Source organism: Tinamus guttatus, unplaced genomic scaffold, assembly GCF_059628265.1.
Source record: "Tinamus guttatus ecotype Peru unplaced genomic scaffold, ASM5962826v1 Tinamus_guttatus_pri_ptg000546l, whole genome shotgun sequence".
NCBI lineage: Eukaryota > Metazoa > Chordata > Aves > Tinamiformes > Tinamidae > Tinamus > Tinamus guttatus.
In genome coordinates, this window is record NW_028289080.1 from 264,989 (window position 1) to 288,028 (window position 23,040).

Consider the following 23,040-nt stretch of genomic DNA (forward strand, 5'->3'; position numbering starts at 1 on the left):
CCATAGTGGAGTTCCCTCATATACTGAAATAAAGGACTCAAGAAGAAGCCAGAGGGATGTTTCCATGAGAGATGAGGCTGGGCTCTGATTTACTGCAGTCTTCCTCAATGACCTGAGGGTTATTTCTCTGGGCTGCTCCCAGAAGTTGCTGATTGACTTCAACAGGAATCCAGAGAGAAGCTTAACATTTGTTCTGACTAATGTGAAGGAAACACTCTGACCAAGAGAGACCATGCCAAGCATTTGCGTGTTTGTTGATTCATTTAGATCATTTCCATGCTAAGTCTTCAGAAAAATCCCTGTCTTCACAAAATCCCTGGTGAAGAAGAAGCCCAAGCTGGTGAGTGTCTGTTAAAAACATTTTTGTTGCCCAACCTCAGCATTTGGCTTTTAGCCCTACAGACTTACACACGTTATTGCCATTGTTGCCCTGTCCAGTGTCTTATGTCTCATGTCCAATACATGTTTCACACACAAGTGAGAGAGATTTGGTAGCTTTTCTTGTACGGAATGATGTGTTCATAGTTCTGGGGTCTCTCTGCAAGTAAAATGGTTCATAAATGTGAGTTGTGCCCTTGTTGCATTTGATTGATGTAGGAGGATTACCACTTGACACTGGCTTCACCAAGACTGCTTAAAGCCGCTGTCAGACACGGCCTTGCCTGCTTGGGACAAAAGGTGAAGCAGTGGTTTTCAAGCATGCACATTTTGCTGTCACACATGAGAAAGGAAAGATTTTGCCCTGAAGAACTGAGGATAAAAACACTCCAAAATGGAAAAGGTCTGGGGAGCAAAGTTAGTGTTAATAATACTTACAACAGAGATGATGTTTATAAAAAATAATAGAGGTATTTTTGCAGCACTTTTGTGAATCAGATATTATTATCCCTATTTTCACAGACAGGAAAGTTGAAGCTAAACGATCAGCAGGAAGGTGATTTTTTTTGTTGTTGTTGTTTTGCCTGGAATCTGAGTTCCTTATGCCTCAGTCAAGAGGAAAGGACAAATGTGCATCCATCAAGTTATGATAGAATCAGGCTGCAATGACTGTGCAGGAAGAAGCCAGAAAGAACAGAGACACAAGTGGCCTGGCAAGGCAGCCTGTGGAAAATTACATGGGCATCTGAAACACCAAAGAGTAAGCAGATAAGCTGGCAGGAGCTTACAAAGACACATAAGGAGCTAACTTATCTGGAAAGACAGAAAGGAAGAATGTATGTATTTTTTCCCCCAAACCACGCTTCTGCTTTCGAATATTTACCATCTCCAAAATGTTCCTTCTTTTTAGCTGCTTTACAATGACTAAGAGGTACCCGGATTACCCACACTTTTATCAGTCACAGGTGTATAAGAAGGAATACTCAAGACAAAAAATATCACTTTAAGCTTAACATAAGGAAAATGCCAAATGATGCTGAAACACATAATAAAGTTGCAAGAGGAACAGTGGAGGTTTATTATCTACTAAGGCCTTTAAAACAAGTTTGACAAACAACAGCATGGCCTGAATCAAGAGAGCACTCTGTAGTGACCAAAAAAAAAAAAAAGAATGTAAAATCCCCTGGGACTTGTAGGATTTTACAATGCTGCATCTACCTACTAAAATGCAGTTGTTTTCTGGTAAAAGAAAGGGGCTTAAGGGGAAAGTACAAAGGCACTGGAAGAGCAGCTATCATTTTTGGAAAATCTTTCTTTCAAAAAGATTACTTTTATTACTTTCCCACACCAGCTATCTGCATGTCAAGATGAGGAAGAACTACAATAAGACCTTGGTGTGTTATTACTCAGATATCATCTTTAATATCCGCCAGACGATGAATTCTTGCTGCCACAAGCCAATGGCATCATTCTACTGAGGGCAGTAGGCTTGGAAGTAATAACTGAGCCACACACAACACACCCCCATCCAGGCTTCTCTATCGATTTCTGTACCAAGGTTTTATTATAGTAAAAACGGCCTTCACCCAAAGCACCCTCAGCAGCAAAACAGTCAGAAAGATGGTGAGGCGGCTGGGTAGTTGCAAGAGCTGGGCTGGGAAGGTGATGGTGGAGTTGTGCTGACTGTGTGGTAGTGCAGCAGTGAGAGCTGTGCTGGTGTGTGGTGTGGCTCTAATGGTTCTTGCGGTGATGGAGTTGTAGCAACCATGCCGGTGTAGTGCAGCTGTAGTGACTGTGATAAGATGGGGGTTGTAGTGGTGGTGCAGTTGTAGCAGTTGTGCTGTGACACCAGTGCAACTGCTGCAGCAGTGATGTAGATGTTGCAGCTGAGGACATGTGGTGGCAGTGTAACTGCAGGAGTTGCACTGGTGTGGCAGTACTGCAGCTGTGGAGGTCGTGCTGGTGATGTGGTGGTGGTGTAGCTGCAGTGACGGTATCGCGTTGGGGTGCAGCTACATTAACTCTGGTGCTGTGATGGTTGCGGTGGTGCAACTGTAGCAGTTGCAGTGGTATAGCAGTGTGGCAGCAGCAGTGGCTGTACCGGTTGTGGTGGTGTGGCAGTTGTGCAGCTGCACTGGCTGTGATGGCGTGGCCGTTTCTGGTGGTGGTATAGCTACACTGGCTGTGGTGGTTGTGGTGGCGTGACAGTATGGCCATGGTGTGGCTGTGCTAGTTGTGATGCTGTGGTGGTTGTGGTGGCACTGCTACCACCGTTCTGGTTGTGGCAGTGGTGCAAGTGTCCTGCTTGTGGCAGTGTGGTGCATGAGGTGAGGTGGCAGTGGTGTAGCTGTACTGGTGGTGGCACTGGCGAGATGGTACAGCTGTGCTGGTTGTGGTGGTATGGCTGTGGTGCAGCTATGGCACAGAGGCAGCTATGGGAATGTGACGGTTATGAGGAGGTGACAGTTTTGAGGGAGCAATGGTTATGAGGGAGTAGCGGTTATGAGAGAGTGGCAGTTATGAGGCGGGCGATGGTTGTGAGGGGAGTGACATTTGTGAGGGAGCGACAGTTATGAGGGGGGTTATGGTTGTGAAGCAATGATGATTCTGAAGGAGCGACGGTTATGAGAGAACGATGGTTGTGAGGGAACAACGGTTGTGAGGGTAGCAATGGTTATGAGGAAGCAATGGTTATGAGGGGGGCGATGGTTGTGAAGCAGTGATGGTTTTGAAGAATCGACGGTTATGAGGGAATGACGGTTATGAGGGAACAGCGGTTGTGAGGGTAGCAACAGTTATGAGGAAGCGATGGTTATGAGGAAGTGACGGTTATAAGGGAGCGATGGTTATGAGGGGGGTGACAGTTGTGAGGGGAGTGATGGTTAGGAGGAAGTGACAGTTACGAGGTGGACAACAGTTGTGAGGGGGTGATGGTTTTGAAGGAGCAACGGTTATTAGGGAGCAATAGTTATGAGGAAGCGACGCTTATGAGGTGCACAACAGTTGTGAGGGGAGCGACGGTTATGAGGGGGACAACAGTGGTGATGGAAGCGACAGTTACATGGCAGCGACGGTTGTGAGGGGAGTGACGGTTACGAGCCAGCGACGGTTGTGAGGGGAGTGACGGTTACGAGCCAGCGACGGTTGCCCCGCCCGCGCGGGCAGGCGGCGCGCGCCGTTCGTCATCTCCGTGCGCCGCGCGGCTGCCTTCCCGCCGCCTCCTTCCCCGCCAGCGGCTCCCGAGGGGCCGCGCGGCCGCCCCGGGAAGCGCGGGCGGCGGCGGCGAGGGCCGTGGCTCGGCGCCCATGGGCCGGCTGGGCGGCGGGGGGCTGGCGCTCGGGCTGGCGCTCGGAGCCGCGGCGGGTGTCGGGCTCTTCTGGGCGCTGGGGAGGCGGCGCTGGCGGCGCTGGCGGCGGAGGAGCGGCCGCGAGGGAGCGGGCGAGCCGGGCCCCAGCGCCACGGAGGCCCCGCGGCAGCGGAGCCAGGGTAGGGAGCTCACTGTCTGCGTCCCTCGAGTAACAGAACTTCCTATGGGCTTTTGAGCAAGCACCACGCAAAGCCCGTAGGTCCAACCCTGTGCTTTTTGTGCTGCTAAATCTGTAAGAAATCAGAGAGGTCACTGAGGGCCCTAGATACTCAGTACTGCACAGCAGCTATGTGTTTTGAGGGCTAAACTGCTATTTTTTGTCTTCCTCCCTGCTCCCCCAGGTGAAAATGAGGCTTTTTTTTCTGGTCATCCCTGGCCAAAGTTAGCTGGCATTGCCATGCTTTGTTGCTGTGGGTTATCATGTAAACTAATGCTTCTTGGGCCTGCAGAGTTGATAGTAAAAAAAGTAAGCTGTTGTATGCAGGTGCCATTTTAATGCAAAAACATAAAATAGAGTAGAAGTCAAATTAATGAACAATGGAGACTTAAAAAGGAGCAGTTTCTTCATCTGCAGTAGTCTCTGTGGTATTTGGTAAGACTTGTGTTTTTTGTTTTTTTTTGTCTTAACAAAAAAAAAATTTGTTGTAATGTTAAAAGAACTCTATTTGCCCCTGATTAACATTGAAATTATATTCAGTGTAGGTGGGCATCAGAGAAAGAAATGGTAAAACAATTGAAGAAACAAAAGCCACAGGACTAGTATCAATACTTGAGAGCCACCTTCATATTTTCTGTCATTTCCTGGAAGCAAAAATTTGACAGGATTGGGATTTTCTGTTTTGAATCTTTTCCCCTTTGTATGTAATTAACTTTTTTCCCCCTTTTTTTCCCTCCTCTTTCCCTTATTTCAGCCATTCCCAGAAGGCAGCTTCCTATGGAGGCAGGAGATGGTGCTATATACACTCCTCTTGTAACTCACGAGGAGCAGCAGGTGCTGGATCGCCTTGACTTTGTACTGAGGAACTTTACAGAGCTGCGGCAAGAAGTGGAAGAGCTACGAAACAGTTTGCAGTGCATAGCTGCTGAAATTGTTGGTGAAATCAAGTTAGTGTTAGTCTTTCCCCTTTCAGTGTTTTTCTATAGTATATTTTTACACGTGGAAAATGTATATATGTGCAGAATTACAACTAGTCTAGATTAAGAGTATGTCAAACCTGGAGATAAAAAGTAGGATGCCTTTTTTGTAGTTTCACATCACTGCCAACTGTAGGCAACTTTTGATAGGGGACGTAAAAGGTCCTGTATGCTGCAAGATCTTTCAGGATTCCTTTGTTGAGGAAATCACAGGAATGCATCTAATGTGATTGTCCCTTTGAGTATGGATTGCTGCAGTCAGGTTGGTTTTAACTGTCATATACCAAGTTTGCTCTCTGGTAATAAGATCTTTCTATGAGCAAGAGCAACGAACTTTATGAATTGGGTAGAATGTACTAGAGAGGAGATACTGAAGGGCAACAGCAGACATTTCATTATCAAATACATGCTTGCTTTTTTTTTTTTTTTTTCCTCCCTTTTTGTCCCTTGCTTTTCTTAAAGGTCCCATCTAGAAGAAACACACAAAGTAACTCGCCGAAGGCGGTTCCTGTTTCCTAGGGAAAGAAGTGATTCCACAGGCTCCAGTTCCATTTATTTCACAGCCAGCTCAGGAGCAACCAATACAGATGATGGTGAAAGCGAAGGAGGGTAAGCAGAACACCAGGTTAAAAGTTGTTTATATGGGGTCTGATGCCCAGTTACTTAGATATGAGCAATCTATAACAAAGGCAAGTTCCCTTGCCTTTCTTGTAGCAAGAAACAAGAAGCCTGTTGTATTTTGTAAGGAAAACATTCTTTCTGAGACCCTTGTGACTGTTCAAAAAGGAAGCTGGAGCCTTCCAGTGGCATTTCATTGGCAGTCTGGATGGCATGTGGCAATTTAAAGAGAGAAATAACTGATACCACTGCGAGCAAGGCAGGCAGAATCCTCTCCTGTACCATTCTGCTGAACAGTAGCTGGATGCCCAGTCAGCTAGTGCAAACTGCCGCCCTGTAAAAGGGCTTAGCAAGCACAGGACAAAGCAGTTACTGTATCAGGCTCGCAGGACAAAGGGCACAGTCTTTGTCACTTCCACAAAGACATGTCATTTTTTAGTATCTCCAATAACTGGAATAGGAGCACAGAGGAGTTCAGTCTCATCTGGGTTATCCAGCTGCTTTTTTTTGTTTGGAGTGCATAGGGTTTCAGAGTGATCATATGAAAGGAAATGAAGAGAGTGAATGGTTCGTGATGGAGAAAAATGCAAGATTTCCAGAATAACAAAGTGCAAAGTGAAGGTGTATTTTAAGACTGTAATCTATAGCTGGTCCTGAAGACAGATGCCTTAACTTATAAAGGGTGCCAGCAGATATTTTGTGAAGCCTGCCAAAAGGATGGTGTTTTTCAACAGATACCAGATCCAAGTATAATCTATTCAGAAGAAAATAATTAATTTTTAGTTAGAAAATATTAGAAAATAATTAATAATTAATTATAGGCTATCAGGCTGCTTGATATTTACACAGCCTGTCTCCCCAGGCTTCTGTCAGCTGTGGAGCAGGGATGTATTTTATTGTACAACCTTGTTCCTTTATTGGGAAGCTGATGATAGTTGGAGTTCTCACACTTTATTTAACAACTATAGATAGCTTTAAGAACTGGTGTGGAGAATTAGCAGCTCTCATCTGATTTCAAAAAATATTTGAATAGTAATCATTTGACTCAGGTGTTCATCCTATACAAACAGGTATAACCTTAGTGGGTTCAGGAACAAATGCCTATAGCATGCAGTGTTGCCTTTTAGAGATTAAATACTAAACTTTTTAAATAGAAAATCTGGGTGGGAAATGCGCTTTTTGGAAAAGGTTCCTTAATTTTCTTAGCAGCAGCTGGGAGGAAGAATAAAATTATCCTCAGTAGATAAACTTCAATAGTGTATTCATTTCTGGTAATTGCCTTATTTTAATTAAATTTAGGAGAATGAAGTCCTGCTACAGTTTTGTTTTGTAAACCACGTAGATGTAAATATCTTCTCAGATTTAATACACAGTTGACCAAAATTATCACAAGCTTTCAGGAGCCAAAGCTCTCACTGTTTTATGGAAGGTGATTTCTCTGTTTTACTTTGGCATTTCATGGTTCTTTTGGGCTTCTTTGTCTCCTCTTTCGATGTGTTTTTTTATTTCCAGATAGGATGGTTGCATTCAGGATGTGTGCTAGGCAAGGCCTTAACATACTAAAATATTTAAGAACTTTTCATCATCATCATATACTTGGGCAGAATTTGCTGGTAACATCCAAATCCTTTAATCTTTCTGGATTTTTTTGTTTATGATGTTATGTTCAGTATTTATCATGCTTAATTTGAATCGAGAGAATTTGAAGAGATCTGTTTAAGTACAGAAAATGATGTAGCTAAGGGAAGCAAAGCTGGGGTCATCTAGCTCACTGTGTTTGCTATCCATTAAATGCAGTTCTGCTTACTTAATCTTAAACAGGTGTGTGTTTTAAACTACAAGTGAGGACTAGAGGCTGTGGTGAGTGAGGATATTCATTTACCCTCTAGTAGAGAGGGTAAATGCTTGATCATAATTAATGGTTCTTGGAAAACTGAAACTCTGTGAGGCCAAATGTGTCTGGTTATCTGTGTGTGGCCAAACTGCTGTAACCGCCTTCTTTAGATATGGACTTTGGTCGCATATCTTTGCTTCCAGATGAAGATAGCTTCACTCACAGAGCACTAGAATTTCCTATGGAGAACAGTGAGAAGTTCATGCAGAGTAAATGAGATGATCTGGCAATTTCCTTAAGCTGCCTGAAGGGAGTACAGCACCTAATGCCTTCCCTGTCCCCCATGGTTGCAATGAGTTCATATAGTAACATGGAGCTTTTAAAGTTCAACACAAGGCTTGGGCATAGTTTTCTGAGGTAGCATCTAGAATTAAATGTTTATGTTTATTTTAGCTGTTTTCAGAAAGTTTGATCTAAGCTTGATTCTCTTTCACTTGGCTAATTTAGCAGCTAGTCATTGCCTGTTTTTCTGTGCACTTGTGATGTCTGTGTGGCTCATCTGCTTGACTACTTCTCATGTGGAAATGCTTTTGGTCATTCTACTGTTTTACACCTGTTCACACGTCAGTTCACGTCAGTGTGAACAAGCTCTTTCGTATTTGGAGCTCAGACAGTATGATACATGTACTAGAAAATCTGCAGAATATGATTAAAATGCTCAAATTAGATCTTCTACATGGATGAGAGTGTTATATCAAGTATTGAAATTCTCCATAATCCTTGCCTTGGTGTGACCCCGGTCTGTTTGGAATACGCTTAATCCTTGAAAAATAAAAGGCCTAAGAGAACTGTTTGCTTTCTATGACAGTTTTATATCTGCTCAGGCTAATTTTGCGTTATTTTTGTTTCTGAAAGGTATACCACGGCCAATGCTGAGTCTGACTATGACCGGGAGTCAGAGCAAGAGAGCGAGGAAGGGGAAGATGAAGTGAGCTGTGAAACAGTGAGGACTGCACGGAGGGATTCACTGGACCTGGTCACCGAGGATGACATTCATTTAATCTCAGATTCCTCAGCGGAAGAAGGGATGGGTCAGCTCCTGCAGCAGGCTGACCAGCTGCATAATGGAGATGAGCAGGAGAAGGCAGAAGGATTCCAGCTGCTCCTTAATAACAAACTGGTGGTAAAGATTGACTTTCTATATGTCCAGCAATGATTTGTGCTTTTTAACTAAATGGTCGGGAGAAAAGAAATCACGTGTCTTAGCAGGGTCTAGATTCTGCACAATTGGGCCTGCTTCCAGCGACTCCCTCTCAGCAGAATCACTAATCGCATTTTCAGCAGAAATACAGGGAAAGAAATAACAGACTATTTGACCAGATTCTAATTCTAAAGCATATTCTTCTTTCTCCTCATGAGAGAGAATGGCAAGCCTATCATCTTGTGACATTTGTTGCAAAATAAGCCAATGGGACTGTTAGGTGGCTGGGCTTTATGTTTTTACTCCATTTCAGTTTTTGTAGGTTTGTTGCCTTTTTAAGGTTTCAAAATGTGTCTGCGTGACTCCTCTTGTATATGTCCACACTTGTTTTCCTCATGTGTTCTGTTAATGGCAGAATGGATTTCCCACAGAGCTGATGTATCACATTTGTGGTTTTATTGCAGTACGCAGACCAGAAAGATTTCCTCTGGCGCCTGGCCCGAGCATATAGTGATATGTGTGAAATCACAGAAGACGCAGAGGAGAAGAAATCATATGCATCTGATGGTAAGGAAATATGTCTTCAGGGCTGGGCATGTGCGAAGCTGATTTTACGCTTCGGATTTATAACCCTGCATTGTAAACAATGTTGTAGATCCTCCTTTTTCCTTAAGGAAGTGAGTAACAGTAGTGCTATGGTATGTGTTGAAATTTTGCTTTCTGAAAAACAGAAAAGGAAGGTAAACCTAGGCCTGAGTCTGTTTTCTCAAACTGAATACTGCACAGAATGCAAGTATGATGAGATAAATCTTTGCTGTAATGCATTTAACTTTTTTGTGTTACTATCATATTCATCCATAAAAACAAAAAACCCTAAATTTATAAATGTGTCTACTTATTGAAATCTGTTCAGTTTCATTTCCTGATTCTTCTTCACTGTCTCAAATCTGTTTGTTTAGAACACTGTAGGTGGTACAGAATTTAAAAAAACAAAACAAAACAAAAAAAAACAAACACCACCACCACCCAGAACTTCATTTAATATACGCGACAAAGACTATGGAGTTTTTCATTGCCCTAGTAATCGAAATTGTTCTTTTCTGGAAACCACTACAGCAGTTTAAGACACTTAAAACTCTTTTCAAACATGGTGGAACGCCATTGTCAGTAAACTTGCTACTGTGGTTAAACTTGCATGATCTCTTTGAGCACTCTTAGATGCTCCATATAATCACAATAATATGTAGTTGTTCACAGGACATTTTCAAGCCAAAATATTCCAGAATTAAGAAATGTATACAGTTTTATGCCATATTATTATCGTATTCTAGCAGACTGGAGAAAGGAGCTAGGAGAAATGATGACTGAATTTCTTACCTCTGAATTTCTCTGCAGGGAAACAAGAAATAGAAGCTGCTTTACAGAAATGGGATCAGAGTGCTGAGTGTCACCAGTGGTATGTAACTTTTAGTTCTCATTCGTAAGCAACATTGGAAAAGGAATAACATGAGCTGAGCTACATTAAAAAACACAAAAGGTCATTTGCCTCTTACTAGGAGCATACTATACTAGTACTATTTCCCTTAAAAAGCCGTTATTAACAGCTTTTGTTAATTGGCACAAGTAATAGCCTGACAGGCAGTAGTCAGTTACAGAGATAAAATTTGATTTGCTTAACTGGTAGCAATTTAATTATGAACTTCTCACAGAGAGAAGTTGTCCAGAAGACTTCTTGAACAGAAGCTAACAACCAGGTTAATGAATTTCTGTGAGTACTGAGGGTAGGTGGTATCAAGGTTTTTTGACAGTCTGCACTTAACTCATGCTGGTGACAGTGAAGGATCAGCTTCCAGATGAATCCAGAAAAACTGGCTATTGGCAAAATGGGCTTGAGATGAATGAGAGCAATAAGCTCCCTTTGGTTTACAGCAGGCTAAGTTGGGAATTAAACTGCATGTTCTTACGTGCAAACCTTTGAAATGTCAGATTAAAAGGAACACCTCAGGAAGAAGTGTGTGGGGATGCACCAGCCTTCTTGGGGTGGAGAGGATATTGGACAACTCTTCCTTCCTTGCGAGGGCAAGATGCTTCTTGAATTAAGAGATTTGTGTAACTGTGATGTCTGTCACTGAATTCTGGAATTTGCAAACAGGAACTTATAATCTGATACTGAAAGATAAAGATGAATTTGTGTGTTTATATTCTACAATTTCCAAATAGATTGCTATGATTTTTTCCTTACATAAATGTTATCTAAACTCTCACTGACGTCAAAACTCTGCTAGGAGTTACAATTTTGGAATTAAGTGGCAGAAAATGCTAACTGAACATTGAACTGAAATAATAGAGTTTGTTCTGGAGTTACACATTTGTCTTTGTGGTACCTTTAGATCAACAAAAAATGGTTATTTTTAAATTAATCTGCCAAAACTAAGCTTAGAGTTGTTTTTGGTATTTTGGTTCACTTCAGCACACACAGCAATTAATGTAACTAACTCCATTTTTTTTTTTCTACAAAGATTTTATGTGAGCAGTTGAACAGATTGTTTGTTGTGCAAAGATATGCAGCAATATAGTTTGGTACAGACAAAACAGTGGCAGACAACCGGCTTTTCTGGTCTTTGAGTTAGTTGCTTGGTAAGCAGTGTTGATTAGCAGTTACAGTGTAGGCATGATCATCTGTAAAACAGTAAAAGAACAGGAATTTTAGTGGCAGTTGTTATACTTTTGTCAGAAAAAACAGGGTGCTAAATGTCTTTACCGAAGGAGACCTATGTGCTTTTGAGATGAATAGTTGTACCTGGAGGATGTTTGGCATTTATGGCCTTAAAAAGACTGTGTATTTTAGTTCTTAGTAATGAACAGCGCTTGTCAATTTAACTATAGATATAAAGCAAGAATTCTGGGGGAGGCAGTGTACCTAATATCTTTAGCAAATGCTTTAACCTCTTGAAGGAATGTGTTTTAGTCACCCTATTGACTGTTCAAAAAGTTTTAAGCTTCCTTAGTACTTGAACTTTTCTTATTTTACAGAACAGAATTCCACCTCAAAGTGTAATATTGATGGATTAATTTTATAAACCAGAGTTTTTTTGTGTACGGAACTAGCTGACCCAAGGGTTTCTGAGGACCTCTGGTTTCTGAGGTTTGGCTGAAACGTGAATAGGTTCAGATTATTTGCGTGAACTTTTCAGGACTGGGCTATGTCTTATTAAAGCTGATACTTCTTTGTTATTTCTTTCTCCTGAATTTTGTGTTAGAAGCTTAGTATGGTCCCATTAAATTCATGGGCTTTTTTTTTAATGATATCTTGGCTGTGTTGGCAGTAATATGATATTTAGTCATTTGTCTCTAACAGCAAATCTTGAGCTTTTAGAGCTGAGCCCAATGCTTCTGTTGCAACCGGGGCCTCCCTCTTTTTGGAACAGTTTTGATGAAAGAGTGCACAAGCTCTTGTCCCTTTGGGCCTATCCCTCCTCTGAACAGATGCAAAGCTTCCTGTCTTTGTACACATCTGCCTCTTGCATTTAATTCAAAAGAGCAGCTGTAGAAAGGAAATAGCAGAGCTGCATGTGGGAGGCCTGGGGTTTATTGGAAAGGAATAAGTAGCTACCTTTATCAGTAATAGAAATAATTATTTCCTATCATAAATAAAACAGGAAATCATTCCTTTTCCAGCTTTGTCTGGGTCGTGGACTGGTCACAGGCTGTTCTAATTACAGTCTGTTTTTACACTAATTAATTTTTCCCCTAAAGGAAAAAAAACTATGATAAGATGTTACACAGTATATGAAATACAGACACACTGTGTATGAAAACTCAGAGTTGTTGGATAATACATAGTTTCAAAATACGTTATAGGTTCTGTTGATTGCAGGATTGGTCACACTGATCAGAATTCTGTTTAGTTCCCCATACCATCTAACCCTTTCTAGTAGCAGCGTTAAGGGTAATATAAAATTAGGTGAACTACAGCAAGCGAAAAATCGTCGTATTACAACTTTTCTTTCAGAAGAGAGAGACAGAATTCTATGCAGAACACAAGTTGTGAGAGCAGCATGGATCTATATATTATCTTTGTGGTGATTCTTCTTACTTCTGTGTGCAGTATTTTGTGGCTAAATTGGTTTAAGGTTTTGGCAGCTTGATAGTAAGTGGTTCCTCAAGACTGATATGGAAAGCAAAGTGTCTGAGACTCAGTCTGGACTGACCTTAAAATCTCAAAGCCAAATGTCTTGTTTAAATGGGTACCAGCCAGAGTGCAGCCTTGAAAATGTAATTTTGTCAAAGCCACATGCACTGAGCTCTGGGATTTAAGAAAGAACAACAGATAGGCTCTCTTCTGGTAGAATATGCACTGTTTTTCTACAGAGTTCATTTTCTTATGAACAGGGAAATCCTTGTTGTGCTGAGATTCCAATGGGGACTTTTGGTTTGATCAAGGTCTGCAACTTAATGAATAATTCTGGTTAATAATTAATCCAACAAATAGCATAATACAAGATTTTGGTAATTTACTTGGACATCCAATTGTTTTGGAGGGTATGTAATGTTTATAGAAGAAGAAAGTCCCCTTTCCTTACTCCTTACATTATTTTTCGTCCATCCTGTTATTGTTCGTTAATCTTTCTGCAACTCATGAAATTCTCATGAAATTCATCCCAAGGCATTTTGCAAAAACAAATGGGAATAAATAGCTCAAATATTGAAGAGCAAGCCAAGTTAGACAAGTAGGGGAGATAAAAGCAGACTCCACGTTGGCATGACAGAGGGAAGAAGGCAGGATCTGAAGACCTGACCAGCCAGAAAGCTCAGACCTGCAGGATCTTGTCTGCAAGACCAATGGCCAGGCCAGCCCTTCTGGACTGTGAGGCACTTGTGGAAAAAGGAAGTTCGTGCCAACGTCTGAAACCAAGCGGGTCTGTTTGGAGTTGGGGCTTTTATCTGGGGACTGCAGTGAAAAAAACTGCTCAGGAATCTCATACTGGTTTTTAAGTTTGTATCATGAAGATATCATGAGGCCCCTAATAAATGCTAATCACTAGCTGCTACATTTCACAGAGCTGTTAAATACGTGTATCTGATATGATAATCTTAATAATTGAGTTTTGCAGCAATTGATATTTATATGGCTATCAAAGCCACAGGCACATCGTATGGAGGGATCAGATGAAACCGGTTTAGTGTGCCACTGGATCCCATTTTTTTAAAGGGGATTATGATGCTTTCTTGGAGAAGTTAGAGCTATGGATGTTGTAAAAGAAATAACAAGGAAATTTTACTTGGATCCCTTTTTTAATTTTTATTTTTCTGTATCTGAAATAATGAGGCTTCTGTATTTCTGCTGCTGTTTGTCTGTCCATCAGCCTTATACAAGCTGCAGGGTCAGAGGGGTTTGGAATCACTGTGGTGCAGGGAGGTGACATGAGTGTAATTCCGCAGGTAATTAGGCTTCATTATGTTCACTGCTCATGAAATAACTGGTTTTACTAGGCACTCTCCTTCCCTTGTGGTCTCTTACTGGTAAAAACTAAATGAGTTTGACTTGCAACACTGAAAAAAAAAACTATTGTTTTGTTTCCCAAGTTTGGTGGCAGTTTTGGGCTGCAGGATGTAGGTAGGTTTCACTGATGTTTTCCCTCAAAGTAGACATTCAGTGTGCTGTAGATCTGGCATTGCGAGTGGACGACTGTCATCCACTCTGTAGTTAAGTAGAGCTTTTAGTAGTTATGGCTTTCGTAGTTATAGACTTTGGTTTTCACACAGTTTCATTTTTGAGCTTAAAAATAAATAAAAAGAAAAATCAGAGTGTAGAAATGTGCTGTGCTGTTCCTGTTCTATATAGAAAAAAGACTTTCTAATGATTAATGCTCTCAATTTTTGTGTCTGGTCAAACCACTGCTTTGTGATTTGCTGATCTCCTCTGATCTAATACCTTGTGTGATGCCATTTTTTCCTATGTCCCTTTCCTATAAGAGATGTTCCCTGCTTTCCCCATTAAACTGTGAAACTTATATGCACTTTAGAAGGAATATACCTACAGAATGTAACATGTTTTTTGCAGCTGCTAACAGTTGATTTCTTAAACATGACTTATGTGCAGGTATGCTATACTTTGTGGGCAGTTGGCAGAACATGAGAGCATTCACAAGCGCATTCAAGCTGGCTATGTTTTTAAGGTGAGTTAAAGGGCATCATTGTCCTTGTGTGAGTGCTGAACAGTTTTTTTTGTTGTTTTTTGTTTTTTGTTTTTTTCTATTTCAGCAAGCTAGGAAATAGGTTTAAGCTCTTGGGGAGTGATAGGTCTCAAAAGGAGAAGTTTGGTGGGTGATGTGAAGGTGATTTCAATAATGTAGTCAATAACTGTCACGAGGGGGAGTGGGTCTGGCCGTGTGCTTGTGCACACTGTGATCTCAGGAAAAAAAAAAGGAGGAATAAAGGTGTCTTTGCCACTAAAATAGACACATACCATGGGAAAACTGTGAACTTACAACATGGTAATTCCATGTTTAAATTAAATGATACAGCAACTTATCCTCAACAGTTACATGCGAGTGTGCTTGTATCCTTTGGGAAGTGCAAGTCTTTCACAGTGCTTAGCTGCCTTAAAGTCTTTCATTTACCTTTTTATCCTCAACAAGGGTGTTGTAGGATGAGAGGATGCACCTACATCAATTACAGACCATGGATAATTATTACCTGGCCATCTATTCACATAACTAGTAATTTGGTTGCAGTCAAGGATCTGGAAAGCAGTAGAGCAGCTTTCTTTGTGTGGTAATTCTTGTTTCTAAGGCTGATAATGCTGCCTTTCTGTGATCACTGAAACTGTTTTAAGAAATTTCTAATCTCTTTATACTGTAACTTTATTATCACTGCTAATTAAATTGTGGACTTTCTCCTTCCTTTCTTCCTTCCACACAAGTTAATCTGTTCTTGTGGGTGTTTGTTTATAACAAGTGCCTAATGTGTGTTGGTGGTTTTCCATAGGAACACATTGATAAAGCAATTTCCCTGAAACCAGATGATCCAAAGTCTTACTACCTTTTGGGCAGGTGGTGTTACCAGGTAAAATAGTTCATTACTATTTTCTTACTGTTTCTTTCTTTGGAATTTGATGTTTGGATGAAAGACAGGTGGATTCGAACCACTAGACATAAACTTTGAGCATGATCTGTGCAGCTGCTGAATTCAAATACTGTATTAAAAAGTACAGGTGGAACGGTATGGAAATGTCTTGAGGGATCTTTGAGTACATATTCTCATGCTGGATTTAATGTGGGAGACAGGACAGCTGCATGTGGGGATTTCCTGTTATGATAGGTGAGAACTGCCAGGAACTGACTTGATTGCAATAAGGTGATTTGGGTTTGAGACCACCCTCACTGTAACCCTGTGGCAATACCTGGTTGTAAAGACAAATCTTGTTTGGAGCATTCTGCATATAGCTGCTGATGTGCAAAATGTGACTAGGAACAAGAACAAGCACATCAGTTTTAATTCAGTAGCTGCACAGGAGGCTTGACCAGAGGCTGCTGACACTATCCTGATCTTTGGCTTCCTACCAGGTCCATGAGAGCTCCATAAAACTACATAGTTCACTGTCTTTGTATCCTTTTGCATATGCTTTATGTACGTGGAAGGTATGATAGTTTCATTTTTTTGCAGGTTTCTCATCTGGGATGGCTTGAAAAAAAGACTGCTGCTGCTTTGTTTGAAGCCCCTCCTACAGCCACTGTACAAGATGCACTGGAAAACTTTTTAAGGGTACTGAAATCAGAGAAGCAAGGGAATTGCTCACCTGACAAACAGGATCACAAGTGTGGCATCTGAATACTTTTCTCCTGTGTAAATACAGTAGTCTGCAAATGCCCCATGATATAGCTTCATTAATAATAATCTCAGGAGGAAAATATGGTACAACCAAAAATTTGGGGGATACTGTTTTAGAGTAGGCTGACAGAAAACAAAAAGCATTCCGAAGACTTCAAGACTAGATCTACAACATTTAGAAGACTTTGTCTTTCCATTTAAAAAGTGCACAAAGGGTACAGTGCTTAATATTAAGTCTTTTATGCTCTTTACACCTTCAGAGACATGTTGTTTATGTACTTCCGCACTGTATTTCCTAAGATATGGGAATTCTAATCCTATGCTCTCTTTCCCCAATGATACGAATGTATTTAAGACATGCCCTGAGTCACATTTGTGAGCATGTAACTCTTGCTTATTGCTAGTGTCTACACAATATGAATGAGTTAAGCAGATGGTCTAGCCTTGATCTGTGAGAACTACTCTTGAGTACTTCTAATGAATGTTACAGAAATAAATTACTCTAGCTGGGACAGTGTCTGTCTTGTGTTCTCACTGCTCAGGCATCTTGGTAGAGCATATTTTAAACTGAATGCAGGTGAGATAAGGTTAAGGTCAAGCTCAAGGGAGGATGGTAGTAACATAAGGGAAGAATAGTATGAATGGGGAGTGATGACTAGAACTTAGATGAAGAACAACTAGAAGGGCATTAATGATTACAAACTGGTAATTAACAAGTGGGAAGTGAAAAACAGAAAATTTGGGAAAGATTTCCTGAGCTCTGGCACCAGTAGGTTCAGGAGAAGGCAAAATGGATGAGGCTGCTCTAACAGCAACAACATGTGCTGGAGGAGGTAGTGAAGGCTGCCCAGACTTGGCATCTCCATGTATCACAGGCACATTATGAAAATCTGAGGCCTTTACTAACCAAGTCAGTCTCACCTACATAATATTCTTAATCTGATTTGTATAATTAAATTGGAGTTTGCTGATCTCTTTCTTTTTTTTTCCCCCTAACAGAGATGCAAAATATTTGATTATTAAATGTCTGCTTTTCTCTACTCTGTCCTAACGTCTGCTCTGTTCTTTGTAGGTGGAGGAGTTGAGCCCGGGATTTTCCAAGGCAGGAAGAGTATACATTGCCAAGGTAACTACTCACCCTCTCACTAGACTTGTTGCCTTATTTTAGTTCAGTCATGTGCTTCTAGGATAAGAAATAACTGCATTAAATTTTATATACGCAAAACATTTTGTGTGCAGCGATTCTTATCTCTATATCTTAAATTACTCCATGCAAAAGCAGCGTTTGTAAGTTAAAAACATGCATATGTTTTAAAAAGTATGTATATATTTAGAGGACAAATCTTCTAGTGCAGATATATTAGAAATCACTTTTGGGTAGGATTTTGCATTTAATCCTGTGAAACATTCTAGTTGTTTTATAACAGATGAAATACTATATCAAGTGGCCACAGTGACTTCTAAGCAACAGGTTAGAACACCAACACCTTCAATTTCTAAAGTGCTATAAGGAATAATGAGGAATTATGACACTATAAGTGGAAATAAGAATGAATCAGAGGAATTGGTGGAAAAAGAGGGAGACCTTAAAATGTCCCACCCAAAAAGCAACCCCCTCACCCCAAAGAAAGATAAAAATCAAGAAAAGGAAAGGAAATCTAATATTTCATGATATGATAGTGTTTATATTACTTTGTGAATGAGGTACTGCAGGAAATACCAGAAGCCTGAAACTGTGTAGTATGAATGCTAAAAAGGTGGAAGTAACTGTTTTTGTCAGTTGCTAGGTGCTTTCTATAATTGTGTAGTAACTTTCTCCTGCTTAACCCCTCTCACACGATCTTTTTGTCTTTGCAGTGTTACAGGGACCTGGGGAATAACTCTGCAACTCTTCTCTGGATGAATCTTGCTTCAGAGCTGCCAGTTAATACGAAAGAGGTAGCAGTCGCTGCTGTTTATTTTACTCACACTGGAGTATGTTGGGTGGTTTGTCTGGGTTTCATATCAACTAATTCAAACCAGCCAGGCTAGAAAAACTGACTTCATTCAAAGCAGGTAGACTCTAACAGGGCCCAGAAGTCTAGCATAACACCGTGCAAATACTCTGATGCTTCTAGGGACAGGCTGTAGACACATTTGAATGCCCTGCACAAATCCAGCAGGTCTAATTAGCTGCAACTCATAAATTGATATTTCTGCAAAGCCACTGAGTGCTTGCAGCGCACTGCCCAGTGTGCTGGCTTAGGGGAAGGTATATTAGTTTGGGCACTATTGCGTGTAGCAGCTTAATTCAGATGGGTGCTTTTAAGCTACGTGGTTATCTTAGGGCCACGTTATTTATTCTAATTACCTGTGTGGCTTTAGAGGAGCAACCTCAGTTTAATTGTGCAGGTGCCAAGTCATCTTCTCACATCCTCTAGACTGGAACAGATTGGATGTTTCTGCTGAGTGCTGCCCACCATCTGTGGGGGTTTGGGTTGTTTTACCTAGGCTATTCCTACAAGATTATGGAGGGCAGAGTGTGTTTTAGAAATTGCTGTGTGAGAGCATTTCCCAACTGGGAGTTCTTTGTAAAGTCAAAGCAAAAATCGTATAGAAGGTACCATCAAACTACTGCCAGTTAGAAACTGGTTAAAAACACAGCAGCTGCTGATTTTAATCAGATGCTCTTTGCATTATGAACAATGCAAGTGAAGTAAAGAATTTCCCCAGAGTTTACTTCATCTTTAATCCAACAGAGTAAACATTTAGATGTTAGGCTGCATTATAAATATGCTGAGCATTTTCATGATACTCGGTTATTAAAGCCATAGTTATCTTTTGTGTGGCTACACCATAAGTGTTTTCCTGAGATGTAAACCACAAGCACAGAAGTCTTGACCAACCATCTGGAAACTTGCTGACTTGCCTGTGCTACCACCTGCAGGGTGCTGCCCAGTACTACAGAAATTACTTGGCTACCGCGTGCTGCCAAATGTAGGGAAGCCAAGGCATCAAGCAGAATTCCAGTCTTCTCAATTTCCCAAGGAAATATTCTAGCTCTTCCAGATGATGAGCTTCCTCACCACAGACTGCTTGGAGTAGAAACAGGACACTTTTTTTTTTTGGAAAATAAGAAAAACCTGTATCGGAGAGGTGAGAAGTCCATCAGAAAAGCACTGAGATTTTTAGGAAACCAGGAGAAACCAAGGGGTGGAAGAGCCCTCAATTCTCAGTTCTATCTTTTCATGTGGAATTAAAAGAAAAATAGTCTAGTAAGGAAGCCAATGCTTAACTGGCTTTAATGGCTTAAGTTTTTGCAAACGTTAGTTTTCTTCATCTCAAATAATCGGTCTAATAACTTCCATCATATAGAGAAGCAAGAAGGAAATTCATAAGAAATTCAATGAGAGCACAAAGGATAGAGCTTTGCTACCGAAAGCCTCTTTAATACTTTGGAAACCTTAAATAGACATCAAAGACTGTCATGTTCAGAATGTACAGAAAAGGAACCATTTAGAAGAGATGCAGGAGTGGAAGAGGTGTTAAAAACTTCTTAGGGGGTTAGAGGAGAAAAGGGAAATTGAGGTATCTTCATATATATCAGTTCATTTATTGCATTTCCAGGATGCAGAAAGCAAGAGAGAACTTGAGGAGATGCAGTTAATCTGGGAAGAATAAATGTGTAACCCGGGAATAACAAGTGCACATTCCATTTGATGCTACGTAGCCCTGCCAAAGGGATTTCATGATCCTGACAAAGTTGATTGCACTTCGTGGATAAGCTGCAAGAGTTTATAAGCAAAATGCACAGCAGTCTCATCAGCAGTTCCAGGAAAAGATCTTGCTGGGATTTAATCAGATAAAATTCTTGCCTGTTTCCCTCCTTACAGCACTGGAGATGTTTGATTTACAAATGAAATCAGCTAACTATGTTCGTTAGCTTCTGGTTATCTGCCAAGTGATTCTGATTTTCACATTATTTTAGTGTAAACTTCCAAAAAATATATTGCACAAATTCTACACATGTAACAAACTATCACAAGGATGCTATTTGGGAGATGCGATTGTTTATAGGAAAAGTTGAATTTCTGGTTAACTTAACTGATTCCTATGGGAATCTTCACCCAAGACTTTTTTTTTTCCTGATTCACTATTTTGACTCTTCCTGAATATACTATATTAATGTAATTAGCTGAAGCAACTGCTTCTATGTCATTTGCATAGATGTTTCAGTGAGCTAAAGTTCAATTAAACTCAGTCCAATGTGCTGAAGGCAGTGGGATGTTCTTACTTTCCTCAGCATATGGACCCAGATGGGCAAGGACACTGAAACTAGATAAAGGTAACTACAAAAAACAAAAACCTACAATGCCTTAGAAAAGTGGGTTGCCAACCTTTTCTTCCTTACTTTGAAAATACTGATGATATTGAAAACATACTCCTGTTCTGCATTTCCAAGTATTCCTAACTACTGGTTTTCAAGCAAAAAGGTACCGTCAAGGGACCAGTGAGACTTGTTCACAATATGAAGTCTATTTTTAAGAGAAATATTACTTGCATTGGATAAAGGAGTCATAAGATTTTAAACTTCGACTGACAACTGGAATTTTCTCTGACAGATTCTAGGTACCAAAATCAAAAGGTAAACTATGCTGTACACTGAAAAAGATGCTGAGGCAAAACTGTATTCATTTGTTCAGCACCTTAAATGTAGTACTGAATTCTGAGAGACTCAGCTTGCTCACTATTTTGTGTGTGTGTGTATTCAAAGCTCATCACTGGATGCTAGATTTTAATTACAGGGGTCTTCAGTAATTAATGTATGCTTTTCAGTCCCTTCTGTGGAAAGATCAGTCTGTCTGTTTTTTTCATGTGAGCGCATTATATAAGTCTGTCTTGTTTTGAGTATTTCTTGGTGGATGGCGATCTTGGTCTTTAAAAACATCTGGTCTTTAAATGTTTGCACAGAGTTTTAATTATTTCTTTTTGGTTGCTTAAACCAATCTGTGAACTCTAGATTCTCAGCACTGATTTCCAAAGATGATGATCACACCATTGATCTTTGATCGTCTGAAAAGGTCAGACAATTGATCTTTTCACAGAAGATTTGCAGGTGTTTATCTCATAGGAACTAATAACTGCTCACAAAAAAAGGAGTTGCTGAATGAGGGGTATTTCTTGTACTCCTAAAGGTACCCAGGTGCCCTTCCCTACCCACAAACTCTAGAGTGCTGTTAATAAATAGTGCTTGCTATTGTGTGTTGTTTTATACATTGTCATTTTCTAAAACTAAGTGGTTTCAGCATATGTAATAGAAGGTGTGGGAAAATGAAATACTTGGAATATCAAGAGTTGATAGCTTTACTTATCTGCAAACAAGTGTTCTTTAACCTGTCAAAACATTAAGCTTTTGAGGAGTCTTTTCAATTATGCATTTTTCTGAAGGTAGTTTTCTCTCGGTTACCAAAGGCATGTATTTTAGTTTGACTTTCAGATATTTTATTTGCTGTCTATTTCAAAACAACTAAAATTAGAGGCTGTAAATCTGTGTAGATCAAGTAGGCTTGAGAATAGTTGCTTGATTTGTTCTTCCTTTTGCTTACTGCTTGGGATTTTGGGTTGAGTTAGGTTTGAATTTTTCATGTGGATGGATCATGTTTATGATGGTTAATTTTAAAATGGGTGTGAAGTAAAGCTTCCCAGGAGGAATGCTTTGGGCTATAGGCTAAATGAAGTATATTCTGAAATCAGACCAAAAATCATCCTGTTTTATTATTGACAGACAATTAGGTAGTGTTTTTCATGGGGAGTGAAAGTATATGGTGAAACATCTCAAAAGATGTATGTAAGGTATGTTGGACTGTGACTAGATGACATCTATATTTTTAATAGACTTCAATTTGGGGTTAAAAGATTAGGGTCTGCCATTCCACTCCTGTTTGTCCTTTGTGTGTGGTATCATCTCTTAAGGAAGCTTTTGAGGTCTGTTATTCCTGTGTTCCTACAGGAACAGCTTCCTCTGGAGGCACAGCATCTACCTAAAGAGCTAGGGTGGGCATTGGCATTAACAGATGTTTTTCAGGTCTGGTGTATCTGCTGGAATTAATGCCTTTCTGAGAACCTGATGAAAGGAGATGACAAAACTTGAGAGCCTTTCAAGTATAGGTAAAAGCTAAATTCTGTTTTCATTCCGATCTCCAGAAAGTTGCAATATAATGATCAAATGAACCTCTTTAGTTTTCTCGTTTCCTAGCTTGCTACGAATAAAAAGAATGTGATTAATGACCATAGTTCTGATTAAGCAATAAAATATGAAGCTTCCTCTTGTCAGGCTCTTGGTGTGCAGCCTTTGAATGCATGTTGGGAGGGATGGCAGCAAAGGAGGCCGTTGCTGTTCGTAAGAGGAATACACAATAATAGCTTTCAGACAGTGTGGAAATAATGGATTTTGTTTTATATTTGCACATGCTTTACTGACGACTCCCAGAGTACCATGTGAGTTTCATAAAGATTCCTGGACTGTATACATTTTATGACCACAAGAAGGTATAAATTTGTTTAGTACAAGTTTTGGTAGAAATTTTAGAAACCATTCTTCAAATCTGATCAGAGGGTGAGATTATAGTTTTCTGGAGCTAGTCCTGTATATTTTTAGAACATACCTACCTGTGGTTAATTTACTATATTAAGGAA

The 23,040-nt window shown here is 40.3% G+C and overlaps 1 protein-coding gene across 1 annotated transcript; it reads left to right on the forward strand.

Annotated features, from left to right (window-relative positions):
* Positions 1 to 3,683: 3,683 nt before the first annotated feature.
* Positions 3,684 to 20,402, forward strand: RMDN3 (regulator of microtubule dynamics 3). The gene is made up of 12 exons (XM_088534157.1): positions 3,684 to 3,864; positions 4,657 to 4,849; positions 5,342 to 5,488; positions 8,247 to 8,514; positions 8,997 to 9,099; positions 9,928 to 9,988; positions 14,636 to 14,711; positions 15,523 to 15,600; positions 16,201 to 16,299; positions 17,438 to 17,491; positions 18,223 to 18,303; positions 19,972 to 20,402. Exons 1-12 carry the CDS (start codon positions 3,684 to 3,686, stop codon positions 20,023 to 20,025), a joined length of 1,395 nt encoding a protein of 464 aa, XP_088390283.1. The 3' UTR covers positions 20,026 to 20,402.
* The last annotated feature ends 2,638 nt before the right edge of the window (positions 20,403 to 23,040 follow it).

Coding starts and splice junctions, on each gene's coding strand:
- RMDN3 (XM_088534157.1), top strand. CDS start 3,684: ATGGGCCGGCTGGGCGGCGGGGGGCTGGCGCTCGGGCTGGCGCTCGGA. Junction 8,515..8,996: donor TCCTTAATAACAAACTGGTG/GTAAAGATTGAC, acceptor GTTTTATTGCAG/TACGCAGACCAGAAAGATTT. Junction 15,601..16,200: donor TGGGCAGGTGGTGTTACCAG/GTAAAATAGTTC, acceptor ATTTTTTTGCAG/GTTTCTCATCTGGGATGGCT.